The 16,600-nt window shown below is 45.2% G+C and overlaps 1 protein-coding gene across 1 annotated transcript; it reads right to left on the bottom strand.

Annotated features, from left to right (window-relative positions):
* Positions 1-5,062: 5,062 nt before the first annotated feature.
* Positions 5,063-16,109, bottom strand: LOC127688504 (F-box/WD repeat-containing protein 15-like). Its single transcript, XM_052187188.1, has 10 exons — positions 16,014-16,109; positions 15,171-15,208; positions 14,826-14,989; positions 13,505-13,623; positions 11,664-11,873; positions 10,077-10,235; positions 9,073-9,283; positions 7,500-7,672; positions 7,082-7,203; positions 5,063-5,174 (listed from the first exon to the last, which is right to left on the bottom strand). Exons 1-10 carry the CDS (start codon positions 16,101-16,103, stop codon positions 5,063-5,065), a joined length of 1,398 nt encoding a protein of 465 aa, XP_052043148.1. The 5' UTR covers positions 16,104-16,109.
* Positions 16,110-16,600: the final 491 nt, after the last annotated feature.

The following is a 16,600-nucleotide window of genomic DNA, read 5'->3' as shown; positions in this document are numbered from 1 at the left end:
TAAATTAAATTTAACCTTTATCTTTGCAAAAGTGCTTTGTATAAAAAAAGTGTGAGCATTTAAAAAAAAAAAACCCTCTCTTTACTCCTTCCTTATGACTGCCACACCGACGCCGTCGATTTCTTCTCATATGTGTTACAGGAAGCACATACTCAAAAGTCTAAGAGGTTAGTTCAACTTCTAAATGGAGTCAGATACTTCATATCTACCTTGTGCTCGTGCCCAGAATGAGAGTCAACTATTTCACTTGTCTAGTTGAAGTGCAGTGCCAGGGATGCCCTCAGAGGTGAGTTTGCACACGGGGCATCATCTGTGAAGAACTGGGAGGTGAAGTGGGGGCATCAGCAAGCTGGGTGGAGTCGGCCAGCTGCAATTCCTCAAGTCTCTTTATACAATCATCACCCAAGGCCAAGAGCTCCATGCTGTGCTGCTCTGGGCTGGGCTGTTGCTGCCTGATCCTGGGATTCCATCGAATGAAGTAATTCACCCACAGTTCCAAGGGACACATACAGGCAACTGGATATAAACCCGATTGATTCTTTTGTGTAGCAGGGGTTTTCGCATTTGTCTTTATTGCTGTTAATTAACGGCCATACAGAAACTGACAGAAACAACAGCTTCTGTATCTTCTTTCTGTAAGTTTCTGTCTTTCTCGAGCCGATTCACAGTTGAATAAGAAAGTACCCAATTGGCAGCTGTACAGGTGATCAAATGGTAACCAAAATGTCTTCATTGGACTTAAAAGCTGCGGGGAGCTGTTTCCACATCTGCCACACACGGTCAGTGAACTGACGAAAAATAGGGGCTCGGTCAGCATCTGCATGGTTTCTATCACCATGACCTGTTCTAGATTCAAATGTATGTCCTGCTAGGCCCACCCGGGTGCTCAGGCATAGCCAGTTTTCCCTTCTGTGGGCCTTTCCCACCAGTTCTCCTGGATGTGGGCTCTGCCTGCCAGTGTTCAGGCCCCAAGGCCCCACCATTTTTCCCTCACAGACCAGAATGGCCTTGAAATCAGATCCACCTGCCTCTACCTCCTAAATGCTGAAATTAAAAGTGTATGCATGGTACTATACCCAGCAGGCTAAAGATTTATTTTCATTTTATATATGAGTGTATTTGCCTGCATGCACAACTGTGCACTGCATGCATGCAGTGCCCACAGAGGCCAGAAGAAGGCATTGGATTGGATTCTTAGAAACTGGAGGCTCCAGCATAAAAATTGTAAAACCCACATTGTGAATAGGTGTGTGTACATGAATCAAATGCAGGGTTTTGGGTGTGCTAGGCAAGCACTTTACCATTAAGATACACACACACATACACACACACACACACACACACCCCTATCTCCTCAGCTTATTTCCAGAATTTTCTATTTAATATTTTCAGACTGTTTACCACTGGTAACTGAAATAAGGGACGGAAATCCATGCCTAGGGCAAGAGGACTACAGTTCACTGTTCAGTGGAGCAGCTCCAGGTTTGTCCCAAGTGATTTTAACACAAGTGTATGGGTGGTCTATAAAGAAGGCATTTCCTGTGGATTTTTTCCTGGATAGAGTACATTAGTCAAGTTCAGCCGTGAGTAAAGTGCTGGCTGCTTGAAGCAGGAGGGTCTGAGTCCCGATCCCCAGTAGCCTTGGAATAGCCAGGTACAGCATGACGTGCTACACTCCCAATGAGGTAGCCAGCCTAGTGGAAAGGGGAAACTCTAGGTTCAGGGAGATATCTGTCTCAATAAGAGATGGAGGGCTAGCGATTGCTCAGTCGGTAGAGGCGCTGCCCTGCAAACCTCATGACCCAGGTTCGATCTCTGCAGCCCACAGGTGCGAGGACAGAACTTACCCTGCAGGTCTCCTTCAAACTTCTCCATGTGTGTTGTACCGCCTCCTCTACCCCAAGTAGTAATAATAGTGTAATCATTGATTTTTAACATGTAGACCAAAAGAGGGAAACACGAACACAGATCTATGACCTCCATGACCACACTGACATGTGAGTATACTCAGATCGATAAATTTAAACCACTTACTATGTCTTAAAAATTAATTTCACCCACCCTGATCTACAGGATGAGTTCCAGGACAGCCACGACTATATAGAGAGACCCTGCCTCAAATAACAAAAAAACCCCTTAATTTCGCAAAAATAAATAAATGTAAAAATTAATTTTATATGTATGTGGTTTTGAAGTTTTTAAAATCAAAACATGTGTGTGTTTTGCCTAGGTGTATGTATGTGTACCATGTGCAAGCCTTGCACCAGAGGGACCAGAAGACCGTGTTGGATCTCTTGTAACTAGAGTTACAGATGGTTGTGAACTGCCTTGTGGGTACTGGGAACTAAACTAGGTCCTCTGTGGATCAGCAAATTCCCTTAGCCACTGAGCCACCTCCCCAGTGCCCTTTCTGCTGCTTTAAATGTCATCAAGGCAATGGTATCTGGAGGAACAGTCCTAATAAAGGAAATGGCCTTGATTCGTTCTCCAGGATAAACAGTTTGCTCTGTGAGTAACAGTTTGCAGCCCCAGGATATTCTGGGGAACTGAGGAAATCGAGGTCTCCTCACCCCTCCTCTGCTTACTCAGCTACAACTGCCTGATGCCCATTAGTGTTGTTCCTTTGTGGAATACTAACCGCACAGGGAAGGGGAAGGTTAGACAATTGCCACTGAAAGGTGCCTACTGACAGGGCTGCTGTGACTGAGGAAAAACGTGGGTCAGGCCTGGGCTAGTGAGGACAGACCAGAAGTGGACTGTAGAGCCATGCTGGTCTACACAGGAGCTAAGATCACCCTATGCTCGAGCATGTGTGTGTGTGCATGTGAGTGCACATGTGGTGAGAGTGTGCAAGTGCTCACACTCACGCCAGAACATGCATGTGGAGCTCAGAGGCCAACTTCAGGATTAGATCTCTTTACTCTGTGTGGGTTCCAGAGCCTGAACACGCGGACATCAGGCTCGCCTCAAGCTCCCTCACCCACTGAGCCAAGTGGTTGGCACAGCTTTTGTTTTTAAAACCTTTCTTCTTAAGTATCTTGTTCATAAAACCTCCCTGATTAATACATGATAACTCATATCATGCTAGGACCTCAGCTGACAGGAAGCCCAGTGCCAAGCGTGGGCATTGCTTCCATTTGGACCTTCTGGAAGGCCATTTCTGTTTTGTTCTGTCTCAGAGCCAACCATCACCCTCAACCTTCTTCAGTGGACACAGTCCCTTCCTTTTACCTCCAAGAGCATTACTTTTCTGAGAGTCTGGGGTCTGATTTCTAATATCTTCTCCAATTTTGTAGAAACACTGAAGTTCATTATGAAATTCCTTAAAATTCTATGAAGACATTGTCTCTGTTTTGTCTGCTTTTATTAGTTGGTAATATTTTCATTCCTCAACTCAGAATTATTATTTTTTTTTTGGCCATATATAAGCCTAATTTACTTACCGAGAAAGGGTTTTGTCACACAGTCTAAGCTACCTTGAACTCCCTGTGATCAGGCTCAGCCTCCTGAGTGCTGGGACTGAAGGCTTATACCACCCTTGCTAGACAGCCAGGGAGCTTGCTATATATCTATGTATGTATGCATGCATGTATGTAAGTTTGTTTTGCCTGGATGTGTACCAGAAGAATGTAGTTTCCTCAGAGGCCAGCAGAGGGCACTGGATCCCTGGACCTGGATTGTCAGCTGTGAACTGCCCTGTGGGTGCTGGGAATTGAACCTGGGTCTGCTGGAAAAGCAGCTCTGTTCTTAAGTGCCAAGCCTTGTCTCTAGTCCCTTGGTTTTAGTTCTTTTGCAAGGCAGTGTCCTGTAACCCAGGTTAGCCTTGAACTCACCATATGGTGGAGGATTCCTTTGCTTTTGCCTCTCAGGTGCCTTAGCAGTAGGGTTGTTTCTTTGCATGTTTCTGTGTGGTTTGCATGTGTGTGCATGTGTGGTAATCTGAACGAGAATGGCTCCCATAAGCTTGTCCCCTGGTTGGTGGAACTATTTTGGAAGGATCAGGAGGTGTGGCTCTGTTGGAGGGGTTGTGTCACTGTGGACAGGCTTTGAGGGTTAAAAAGTCTTGTTATTCCCATGGTTTCTCTTTGCTTCCTGTTTGCAGATGGAGATGTGCACGCTCCAGGGTTCCTGCTGCCATGCCTTTGCTCCACCCTATTGACTCTAATCCTTTTAAACCACGAGCTCATTTAACCTTTAATTTCCCATTTTAAGGTTTTTCAAGACAGGGTTTCTCTGTGTACATATAAGTACATAGCCCTGACTGTCCTGGAAGTCACTCTGTAAACCTTAGTGGCCTTGAATTCAGTTCCGACTGACTCTGTCTGCCAGTGCTGGGATTAAAGGGATGCTCTGCCACCACCTGGCTTTTAATAATTAATTTTTTCTTATTTTCTTATTTTTAAAAAGATTTTTATGTGTGTTGCTGTTCTTCCTGTTTGTATGTCTGTGTTACCATATCCCTTGGACGAAAAGTTACAGTGGTTAGCTGCTCTCTGTGCACTAGCAATTGAACCCAGGTTCTCTGGAAGAGCAGCCAGTGGTCTTCACTGCTGAGCCATCTCTCCAATCCCTATGCCCTTGATTTAAAAGAGGTTTGAGGGGGAAAAAGAGGTCAAGAATTCAAAAGAGAACAGTGAGGAGAGGTATATGGGAAGGTTTAATGGAGGAAGGGGGAAGAGATAATTATAGTCTCAAAAAAGGTCTTTTCTTTTTAATGTGCCACATGTCTCTTGCAGTGACAAGCTGCATGCATGGCCTGGTCATGTGACTCAACCCGATAGCAATGAAATGACAGGTGTCACAGCCAAATGGCTGGTACCTTTAGCCAGGTGTTTTGTTTGAGTGTTAGGCCCTCATGATGCAGTCCTGATTTGCCTGAACTAGCTCTGTAGACCAGGCTGGCCTCAGAACTAAGATCTTCCCCTGCCTCTGCCTCCCCAGTGTCAGGATTAAAGTATGCACTGCCACATTTGGCCTCTTCAGTTATTAGCAACACTGAAACCACCAGCCTGGGTTTGCAAATAGACTTTATTATCATTGAGGAAGAGGACACAAAACACACTCAGTTTTCAAGATCAGATTTCAAGGTATATGCCATCAGAAGCCTGGGGAAAGCACCAGTTGTCATCACTCGAATTATGCTCATATCATCACATAGCATTTGGCTAAAGTTACTGCCAAAGGGGGGGAAAAAACGAGACCTTAGTACTCAAATGGGAGTGAGGTTTATCAACTAACAATCAAAGGCCTGACTTTTCATCACAGTCCTGCCTGACTCTGTTTAAAACTTCTAAATACTTATTTGTTGTGGGCTGGAGACATGGCTCAATGGTTTAGCGCACTGACTCCTCTTCCAGATGTCCTGAGTTCCAATCCCAGCAAAGACAAGGTGGCTCAGAATCATCTGTAATGGGATCTGATGCCCTCTTCTGCTGTTTCTGAAGGCATCTAGTGTGTACTCATAACCATAAAATAAACAAATAAAAATACTTATTTGTCATGTGTGTATGTGTGCACTCATGTGTGTGTGTGTGTGTGTGTGTGTGTGTGTGTGTGTTCATGTATGTGTGTGAGAGTGTGACTGCATACATGGGTGTGTGTGCCTGTGTGTGTGTATGTCCCCCAGTGCATGCATATGCTCCTATGCATGGAGTGGGTAGATAATAACTTGTGGGGACCCAGTTCTCTCCTTTCACCAAGCAGGTTCCAGAGACTGAACTTGGATTGGCAGGATTAATATAGTAAAAAATGGCCATTTTGCTAAAAGCAATACACAGATTCAATGCAATTCCCATCAAAATCCCAACTCAGTTCTTCATAGAGTTAGAAAGAGCAATTCTCAAATTCATCTGGAATAACAAAAAATCCAGGATATCGAAAACTATTCTCAACAGTAAAAGAACTTCTGGGGGAATCAGTATCCCGGACCTCAAGCAGTACTACAGAGCAACAGTGTTAAAAACTGCATGGTAAGCTGGGTGATGGTGGCACACGCCTGTAATCCCAGCACTCTGGGAGGCAGAGGCAGGCAGATTTCTGAGTTCCAGGCCAGCCTGGTCTACAGAGTGAGATCCAGGACAGCCAGGGCTATACAGAGAAACCCTGTCTCGAAAAAACCAAATCCAAAAAACTCATTTCTTTTTCTTTTTCTTTTGGAGACAGGGCCAGGCTGTCTTGCTAAATGTCAATCAACATTTGCTTCAGAAGACTGGGTGCAGGGTTTGGGGCCTGTGCCACCACACCATGATCACTGAAAATAACTGCAATTAAGGCAAGTAAAACTCCAAGGAAAACTAGCCAAATGGAGATAATGACAGCTCACTGATGAAGCAACCAAGTGGGGGCCACACTCAGGGGAACCCATCCTGCCACTGAAGACAAGCTATGAGGACACAGTGCCCCCAATTCTACTGTGGGACTGAGACTGGGACATAACTGTGTGTGCTGAGATCCCAGGAACTAGAAATTCTTTCTTTTTCTTCCCTCCCTTCATTCCTAATACGTAATCTCTCTATAGCCCTGGTTGTGCTGGGACTCACAATGTAGACCAGGCTGGCCTAGAACTGACAAGATAGACACTTGACTCTGCCTCCCCTGTGCGGGAATTTAGGCCTGTGCTATGCTTGGCCTGTTCCTATTTTGTTTGTTTGTGATGGTTTTGTGATGAACCCAATTGGCTGCCAAACTTCCTAAACAGCAAAATGTGACCTTGAACTTCTGGATTCTCCTGCCTCTACTTCATAAATATTATCCATACACAGCACCATGTCTGTTCTATATGTTGCTGGAGATAATAAATGTAGTCATGTCTTTTTATAGAAAGTGTATTTCTCTTTTAAAAATGCATTTTTACTTAGAACCTTTTATATGTTTACCTTTCCTTTAAATGCATGGGTGTGAAGGTATCAGTCAGATCTCCTGGAACTGGAGTCACAAACAGTTGTGAGCCTCCACATGGATGCTGGGGATTGAACCCACATCCTCTGGAAGAGCAGCCAGTGCTCCTAACTGCTGAGCCATCTCTCCAGACCAGAAATGCTTGAAAATTAATGTGCAGTAGAAGTCAAGAAGCAGAACTCACCTTTGCGGTGGCAGAGATCTGTTCTGCAGCCGATAACACCTCCTGAGCAGTGGGCCTCTCTCCTCCCATGCATACATATCCAAAGAGCCATCATGAAGGGTGACAATGACATGAATGGCGTCCTACAAAGAACACCCAGCTGTGAGCAGGCTGGAGTCAATGTCAGATCAAAAGACAGGGAGAGGACCTAGGAGATGGCTCATCAGGTAGAGGCACCTGCTGAGCGAGCCTGGTGCTCTGAGCCCATGTGAAGGTGGAAAGAGAGAGACTAATGCCAGGAAGTCGGCCTCTGGCCTCTGCAAGTGCTCTCCCATGAACAAGTGCACATGCGCTGACCCTGACAGTATGCAGTTTCAAAATATGTAAATCTATTTTATTTAAAAAAAAAACCACTGCAGGGCAAACATTCTAAACATACCACCCACAGGCTCAAGATCTCTTCTGAGCAGTATGGAAATGTCTGCAGACGGAGACCGTTTATGCTGAAGAGCAGGAGAGAGGACACAGTTGAACAAACAATCACGTCCTTATCACTGACTCCCATACATTCTAGGCAGTCTTCTCGCAACCCGAACATTGCTACCACATACGCTGTTCCAAACAAACACAAAATACAGAGTCAAATTTTCAGTCATTTAAGCAAGAAAAAAATCCTTAATGCTCAGTGCAAAGCAAATCCCTACTTCCATGGCATGGTAGACTCTTAGAGACAATGAACACAGTCTATTTATCTGACAAGTCCATGTGCTTGGCCACAGGAAGGCAGGCTGTGACACAGGGTCGGTGTGGACAGTCAAAAGCTCAAACATTGGAAAGACAGCTGTACTGGGAAAGGACAGTAGAACCCAGGCCCTAGTACAAGACAGAAATGGAAACATGTCTGCCCAAGAGAACTGTAGCTCGCTAGTGCAGGGACCATCAAACAGGCCCGTGTTCACATCTGGCCAAGGAGCCTCCTGCTCCCTTTACAGAAACATCATGTGCAGCAGCATCGTGTGGAGATCCACAATCCCAGCACAGACCAGGGATCTCCAAGGTCAAGGCCAGCCTGGTCTACAGAGCAAGTTCCAGGTTAGCCATGGCTACACAGAGAAACCCTGTCTTCAGAGACTGAAAGTACAAAACAATGACAAGCATTTATAGCTCACTATGAGCACTTGTGGGAGACACAGAGAAATCAGGATTTCTTTTAAAAATCACTTTCACATTATAATTTTTGTGTAGGTATTCATGCCACAGCACACATGTGGGCGTCAGGGGACAACTTGAGGGATTTGGATCTCTCCTCCATCATGTGGTCCCCAGTTATTTAACTAGATTGCCAGGCTTGGTAGTTAAATGTCTCTGCCCTCTAAGCCAGGGCTTCTCCTCCTTCCTAATGCTTCCTACTGAACTTTAACACAGTTCTCATGTGGCCTTGGGGAGTCACCCCAGCCATAAAGTTACCTTCTTTGCTACTTCATAATGGTAAGTTTGCTACTGTTATCAATTGTGACTTAAGTATTTTTAAGACAGATCTTTACCATAGGGGTCATGACCCACAGGTAGAGAACCCCTAGAACATTTTACCACCCATAATATAGTTCTTTATTGCTTGTCATTTGGGATTTTTTGTTATTGTGACAAGTTCTTACAATGAATTTCTTGCCAACCTAGTACTCTATAGATCAGGCTGGCCTGGAACCCAAAGAAATCTGCCTGTCTCTCCTCCTTAATGCTCAGATTAAAGGTGTGCACTACCATGCATGGCCTTTTGTTTTTATTTTTTTAACTTTATCAGTGTGTGTGTGTGTGTGTCTGTGTGTCTGTGTGTTTCTGTGTGTTCACATGTCTGCATGTGTGTATGTATGCATGTATACATGATAAATTATCTTCTCAGTTCCATCTTTTTTTGTTTGGGAGTCAGCAATCTCTATGAAGCTCTTCTGACTCAGTCTCCAGATTTTGTGTATGTGCCATAATGTGTGGCTTGAGAATTTTCTAAGGTTTACCTTTAACACTTATTTGGTTCCCGATGGTTTCCAGCTTCATATTACATGTAATAAACTTTGTGGTTATTTTGGGGCCAATTTTGTACATCAGTGTTATCCTGTCTTCCCTTCTTGGGGTCCAGAAGGCTTTTTCGCATAATGAAAAATTAAGATTGGTACACACAGGTGCAGAGAATTCTGATGTCCTCAGTAAGCTGCTCATTAAAAACACCTGCAGAGAGGATTGCCCCGAAGAATCAATGAAGAGTAAATCTCTGCAGACTGGCACATGCTCACTCCAGACAAAGGGCTTTTGAAAGATACCCAGGGGTGGCTGCATCTGTTCTCCACCCAAGGACAGGGCAAAGCTCTCATTGCTCCAGATCAGGGTCAGAATAACTCACAGTCTTCCTGCCCCTCCCATCATATTCAGAAACATAATGGGGTCCCTGACCCAGGTCAAAGGGCACCTCGGTAATCTCCCTGCAATGGATGCATCAGACAGAGCTTGGTTAAGTACATTTTCCACGTGTAGAGGACTAATCCAGGGGTGTTCTGGACTTTTTCTTTTAAATGAGGCATTGACACTGTCACACTGTAACCCAGGCTTCTTTGAAAGTATATAGATGCAGACAACCAAATAAATAAGCTTGGGTCCTGAGGAGTACTTGGCCTCTGAGCAGACCATCTCTCTCATGGTACCTAAGAACCAAGCACCAGAGAGCTGGCAGTGAAGGGAGAAGGCACTGTATAGAGCCCTGGGTGTGGCAGCACATAAAGGTTTCTGGGCACTGTTATTTCACCTGCCTTCGTCCTTTGGCTGAGCCACATTTCAAGGACAGTTCACTGATAGACATTTGCCATTGTGACTCCTTCCAAGCACTTTATTCTTCCCTGATGTCTGTAGGATGGCTTTCCTTATGGTAGGGCTTAGGAGAGGGGGAGGGGTCTGCCTGGACCTCCCTGAGGGCTGGACCTTCCCACTGTCTCCCACCTTCACCCTGGAGTTGCTAGAACAGACTTACCTTTGGGAAGATATGTGGGTGTTTCTTACTCACAAAGACCCATTTCTTCTGAGGAGAGCAGTAGATTTCATCAATACAGAATAGGAATACATTGATTGTGCACATGAAGCATAATTCGGGAATGCTAAAGATGTGGAGGTTACCTGAGATATCGCTTGCCTGAAATCAGAGCAACAGCACCCGGTCAGTGGAAAAAGGTTTAGCAAGGAAGAAGCAGTCTCATCTGTTCTGAGATGTGTCACTGTATCTTCAAGTCCAGAAACAAGATCCAAAGCTCTGACCAGTCTGTCTCACAGAGTGTCTGGCCTGATCCCATGGAATAAGACCGTCTAGACCTGGTGGGGCAGGAGGATGACTCAGTGGGTAATGGTGCAGAGCGAGAACGAGATCTAGAGCGAGAACTAGAGTGAGAATGAAAGAGAGAATATTTGTAGGCTCGATCCTAGGGGCTCCCATGGCTTTTTCTGGCCTCCAAGCATGCTCATAATACATAGATACACATGCAGGCAAAAAATATTCACACACAAATAATTGTTTTCTTTTGTTTTTTTTTCAAAAAGGATTTCTTTGTATAGCCCAGGCTATCCTGGAAATCACTCTGTAGACCAGGCTGGTCTCAAAGTTAAGAGATTAACCAGCCTCTGTGACATGCACCAGCATGCACTGTAAGATTTTTTTAAAGAAACATTTGTAGGGTCGTGGTAGCATATATCTTTAATCCCATCACTCAAAAGGCAGAGTCAGTCTGATCTCTGTGAGTAAGAACACCTTATTCTATACAGTGAGTTCTAGGCCAACCAGGTCTACATCATAAGACTCTGTCTCAAACACATGAGGTAGGGTATGTGTAAAGATTTTCTAAGCCCTAGAACATTCTCCTGAAGGACTCACTGGGATATCATCATTATCGTCTTTTCTCAATATCTGATAAAATTCACATTTTTCTCTCCATTGTCCTTGCCCAAATTCATGGATTCAGCAATAATATACATTTCAAAGACAAGAAGATGTAACATCAATTAGAAAAATTGTGTATGTGCCTGCATGTGCATATTATATGTATACTTATGTATGTTTATGTAGATTGTATACATGGGCATATATGGAAACCAGGAAAAAAATGCCAGGTATCCTGTTAGAACACTCTTCTCCTGATTTCCTGATTTCCAGGTTTCTTATTGAGCCTGGAGCTAGACTGGCTTGGCCAGCAGCCGTCTAGTCCCAGTGACCCTTGTGTTTCAACCCCCAACAGCACTGGGGTTACAGGCATATTTTGCCAATATATTTATGTGTCAGGGTTTTGAACTCGGGTCTTCATGTTTGCATAGAAAATGCTGCAACACACTAAGCCATCTATCCCCAGATCCCAGAAAGAATTTTAAAATGATATTTTTAAGAGAATGGTTTAAGGAAATGTACATGGATTAGGTCACAGGCTAAGGGATGGCCATGTTTATGGTTTACTGTGATTGACTCTCAGGGTTTGCAGAGACTCCCAGAAAGCAAGTTGAGATTTGACTTTAATGAGTCCTCAAACTGTCAAGTGTTTTGTTGTGCATGAGTAGTGGAGATTTGGGGGTCACTTACCAAGACAGTGGGGCCATCATTGGTATCGACAGCTTTCAGTAATACACAGGGAGATGGCAGCTTGTTACTCGCCAGAGCTTCCCCGTTCCGACAGTCCCACAGTTTGATAGTTGATTCTATATCTACAGTGACTGCAATGTGCATCTCAGGGAGGGTGGTCAACAGGAGTATTCTGGTGGGTTGTACAGGGCTTTCCCAAGTCATAATGCCCTGGGGAACAAGAGCATCATCATGTCTGAGCACCTCTAGTGCAAATAACTTTCCCCCACCATATTTGCAAGCCTCCTCCAGACTGAAAACCCTGACTTCTTCCTTACAAGAAAAGATTATGAAAGTTCTAAGCATCCCTCACTGGACATGGTAGCACATGCCTAGTATCCCAGCCTAGGGAGGCAGGGGCAGGAAGGTCACTAGCAGCTTCAGGCCAGTCTGCTCTACATGCCAAGTTTCAGGACAGCTGGGACTACATGACAAGAGTATCTGAAAAAAGAAAAAGAAACACAGGGCTGGAGAGATGGCACAGCAGTTCAGTTAAGAACAGCTCATGGCATAAAGGACTGCGGTTCAACTCGCAACACACACATGGCAGCTCACAACTGTGTGTACTCCAGTTCAGGGGGATCTGATACCCTCACATGGACATACATGCAGACAGAGGACCTATGTACATAAAAATAAGAAACACAAAGACGAAATCACACATCTAGGTTATTTGGGACAGGAGTGGACAGGAAAACAGGACACATGCATTATGCTCAGAGGCGAGCACACACTCACTGTACAGACCAGAAAGAAAAACGTGGCTGCCAAGATGGCTCAGCAGGGAAGGGTACCCGCCACAGAACCTCATGACAGGAGGTCAATCCCCAGGGACCACATGGAAGGGGAGAACCAACTCCCACAAACATGGATGAAGAACAATCATCGGCCCTGTGCTCAGAGCCTGTTTATCTTTCACTAACAGTGCAAGCTTGTGCCTATTGGCCCTTTTAGTAGGGCTAGATTCTTTTTGCATTTGAGGAAGGATCAGGGAAGCTGTCCCAGTCATAGTAGCCTTGAACACCACCCTGAAGGAGCCTGGGGGACATTGTCCATGCTTATGATCCCAGTAGGCAGAGGTTGGTAGATCTCAGAGTTGGAAGGCAGCCTGGTCTACAGAGCAACTTTCTGCAGAGGCTCTTACACACTGATACCGTTTCAAACAAAAAAACAAAGAGAAAAAATCCAACAACAACAAACAATTCTTGGAGTTGGGCCAAAGTGATGGTTCTGTAGTTCACAGCAGTTAATGCTCTGGGTTCCCTAGTTGGGTTCCTAAAACCTCCACAACATCTCACAGCCTCTGGCCTATGTTGGAAACTTTGAAACACTGACAGGCCTGGCAGAAATGGCTTAGCAGAGGTCCTGCGTTCAGTGCCCACAATGCCAGGACCCACAGCTTGCATTCATCTGCAGCTACAGGTTCTAAGCCACATGCCACCCTCTTGTGATCTCCACAGGCAGCAGAGACACATTTATTATACATACATATATATATATATATATATATATATATATATATATATATATATACATACACACACACACACACACAGAAAACACTCACACATATACAATAATGAAATCTAAAAGAAAAAAACTAAGAAGGAAAACCCAGGTGTGGTGGTAGAAATCTTTGATACCAGCCCATGGGAAGCCAAGGTAAGTGGATCTATACAGGGACTTCCAGGACAGCCACAGGTCCTTCTGTACAGGGGGATCCTGTCTCATCATCATCCACAACAACAAGATGAAACCAGAATTCACATCCAGGGAACTTACTCCTCCTCAGCCAGACTCACCTCCTGAATATCCCAGGTGGAAATCTTGGTCATGGAAGACACCATACAGACAACCGACTTGCCTTGTCCGTTTCTTGTTAAGCCATGTCCTGAGATATAGCATGCAGTTGCCTGAACTCCTGTAAGGAAACCCCAACAATATGTGGACAAACACATTCGAGACAGCACTCAAACCGAAGGAGCTATGTTTCCTTTCCTTCTGCCATGTTGAAGGCTTGGATAAAAGCTGTGGAAAGGATGAAGTGAGAGGCAGCCAAGCAATCTGCACGCTGGTCATTTCTTCAGAGACATTTCCTCTTTAATCTGTTTCTATAGATTCAAAATGGAGGCTGGGGGCTGGGGCTGTAACTCAGTGGGCAGGGTGCTGGGTTCTGTTCCTAGAGGCCTATGGACTGTGACCCGGTACTCATGTGGAGGCAGAAGGAGCCAATGTTCAATGTTCAGGTCATTGAGTTTGTAACATGAAGGGTTTGAGGTCAGCCTGTGGTACATGAGATCCTGTTGAGAGACAGAGAGAGAGAGAGAGAGAGAGAGAGAGAGAGAGAGAGAGAGAGAGAGAGAGAGAGAGAGAGAGAGAGAGAGAGAGAGAGAGAGAGAGAGAGAGAGAGAGAGAGAGAGAGAGGAGAGAGAGAAGAAGAGAAGAAGAAAGAAAGAAAAAGAAAGAAAGAAAAAGAAAGAAAGAAAGAAAGAAAGAAAGAAAGAAAGAAAGAAAGAAAGAAAGAAAGAATAAAGAAACAAAATTAAAAGCCAGGTGTAATGATGCACCAGTCCCAGAGAAGACCAGTGCCAGATCTTTGAGGCCAGCCTATTCTACAGATCAAATTCCAGGCTAGCCATGGCTATATAGTGAGGCCTTATCTCAAAACAAACAGAAAAGATAACAGATTCCACAAGTTGTCTTCTGACACACACAAACACACACATACACACACACACACACACACTGTGTAATGTATACACACCACATACACACACACTCAAAATAATAAATATAAAAAATTTAAAAGTATTTCTCCATCAGAAACCTGTTCTGAGGAAGTTTTTTGAAAAAGATAAATACTAAAGTCAATTTAGTAATTTCCCATTAAATTCTCTCTGCACACTGGGAAGGGTTCGAACCTTCAGGGAAAGGGAGGGATGGGGAGGTTTACAATGTTGAGCAGCCACTCAGTGGATCACAGATTGGTTCCATGGCTAGGCTAGCACAGCAGCCCCATCCTGTTAATCTACAATTCCCTGCCTGTTATTAAACGAGAATGTAGGACAGCACAGAGTAGGAAAAACCAAGTGGGCATCACTACTAGGGTACCCCAGCCCATACCAAAATCCACAGGAATTTCCCTGTAAGTAAAATCTCTTGGTTTTGCCCGGGACTTGGTGTGTTCTTGCCATGTTCGGTAAACGAAGAACTGCTTCCATGTCTCTGTGCCCAGGAGGTGTGGGTTGACCTTGTCACAGAAGAGCCATCTCTTCTGACACAACTTCCTGCAATGCACAGTTGCAATCCCATCAGGCTGACCTTAGAGCCACAGTTACAGTGCTTAAAACTTTGATTCCCTAACCATCCTCCCACAGCAGAGGTCCGGGACCAGAATCAGAAGGCCTCTTCTTCCCTTCCTGCCCCATCTTGCCCCCTCTTCCCATCCCACCCTGACCCTCTCCTTACCTCCACAGGACATCACTGCTTGCAACTGCATTCCAGCTCTATGGGACAGAAAAGAATCCTTAAACCAACAACTGCCTCCCTCTCCTGCTCTCAATTTGTTCTGTGCTGGGCCTACACAGGTTAATCAAACACAGTCCTAGCTCTCCAGGCCCAACCAGCCTGGAGAGACCTACCCCAGCAAACACAAGTCACCTTGTGAGGGCTCAGAGGTGTCAGCCTCCGAAGGTCTGACATGGAGTCTCAAGGATGCCAAGTGTCAGCAGCACATCTGTCCAGGACACCTGGGGTTTTTTTCATTTAGCAAAATTTTGTTATCGCTGTTACTGTTCTGAGATAGGGTATCTAGTAGCTTGGGCTGGGTTTAAGTTCATGTGATTGAGTCTGACCCACACTCCTGATCATCTTGCTTCCACCTCCCAAGTGCTTCAATTGCAGGTGTGAGCCCCCACTCCTGCCTCACTGAACCAGATTTGAGGTCTTCAGAGTGGATAATACTAACCCGTGAGCTCTAGATATATCTGTTTGCTATTCGGTACGCTGGCACTCCTGTCGGTTAAGAGAAGCAGCTGAGCCCCCAAGACACAGATATGTGTGAGAGCTCAGTAGACAGTTGTGAATGAGTTAAGTTTTAGGAAGGAAGGAAGGAAGGAAGGAAGGAAGGGAGGGAGGAAGGAAGGAAGGAAGGAAGGAAGGAAGGAAGGAAGGAAGGAAGGAAGGAAGGAAGGGAGTCCAGGCTGTGTAAGGGTGATGCTGGGGTAGCTGAGACTCCATGTTGTGCAGGAAAGGTCAAAGGGGCCTTATGTAGGATGCACCCCATGGAGGACTCAGCCCAGGAGCCTTTACCTTGCTCACTTGGGCAACCTGTAGCAAAGTGAAGGCATCCAGATAGGAGAAGAGTTTCATCATCGGCACACTGGGCAAATGGATCTCCATCTTCTGTGGCCTACGTCCACACTGACTCTTCTCTCTCCTCCCCAGCTTGCTCACATTTTAAAGGCTTGGCCAAAGGGTCAGCAGGATGGCCACCCACAGTTCATCAGGCTTTGATGGGAGCAAGCTGCAGGTGTGTAGACTCTCAGCCTGCCCCTGCCCCCACTCACTGGAGACAGATACACTCAGCTGAGAGCGCTCACACCTAAACTACTCCACAGTGTCTTTCATTGCATAGATGAGCTCAACAACCCCACCCTGGCACTGTGGAAATCAAAAGTACATTCTTGGGGCAGCCCTGATGATGTACTCATCAGAAGTTTCTAGAAAATCCTGAGTAGCACACTAATTTTCTACAGGTTCAATTGCTTATGTGAAGCACGTTAGGTTGCTCCAAATTACTGGTGTAGGGAATCTGGTTTCCATTTTCTGTCTGCCTTGAGAACTGAATTAGATTAGCAGGGCGACCTCTCTGTGCCTGCACAGCTTCTGAGAATATG

Source organism: Apodemus sylvaticus, chromosome 7 (genome assembly GCF_947179515.1).
Source record: "Apodemus sylvaticus chromosome 7, mApoSyl1.1, whole genome shotgun sequence".
Lineage (NCBI taxonomy): Eukaryota > Metazoa > Chordata > Mammalia > Rodentia > Muridae > Apodemus > Apodemus sylvaticus.
Note: the sequence above shows the minus strand (reverse complement) of the source record. Positions and strands in the feature narration are given on the sequence as shown.

Excerpts from the sequence above, each read along its gene's own strand:
- LOC127688504 (XM_052187188.1), bottom strand. The coding sequence starts at position 16,103 with ATGGAGATCCATTTGCCCAGTGTGCCGATGATGAAACTCTTCTCCTAT. Across the intron at positions 13,624-14,825 it reads GGAAATTCCTGTGGATTTTG|GAGTTCAGGCAACTGCATGC; the intron begins GTATGGGCTGGG and ends GTTTCCTTACAG. Across the intron at positions 9,284-10,076 it reads ACCCACATATCTTCCCAAAG|GTGTTTTTAATGAGCAGCTT; the intron begins GTAAGTCTGTTC and ends TCCTCTCTGCAG.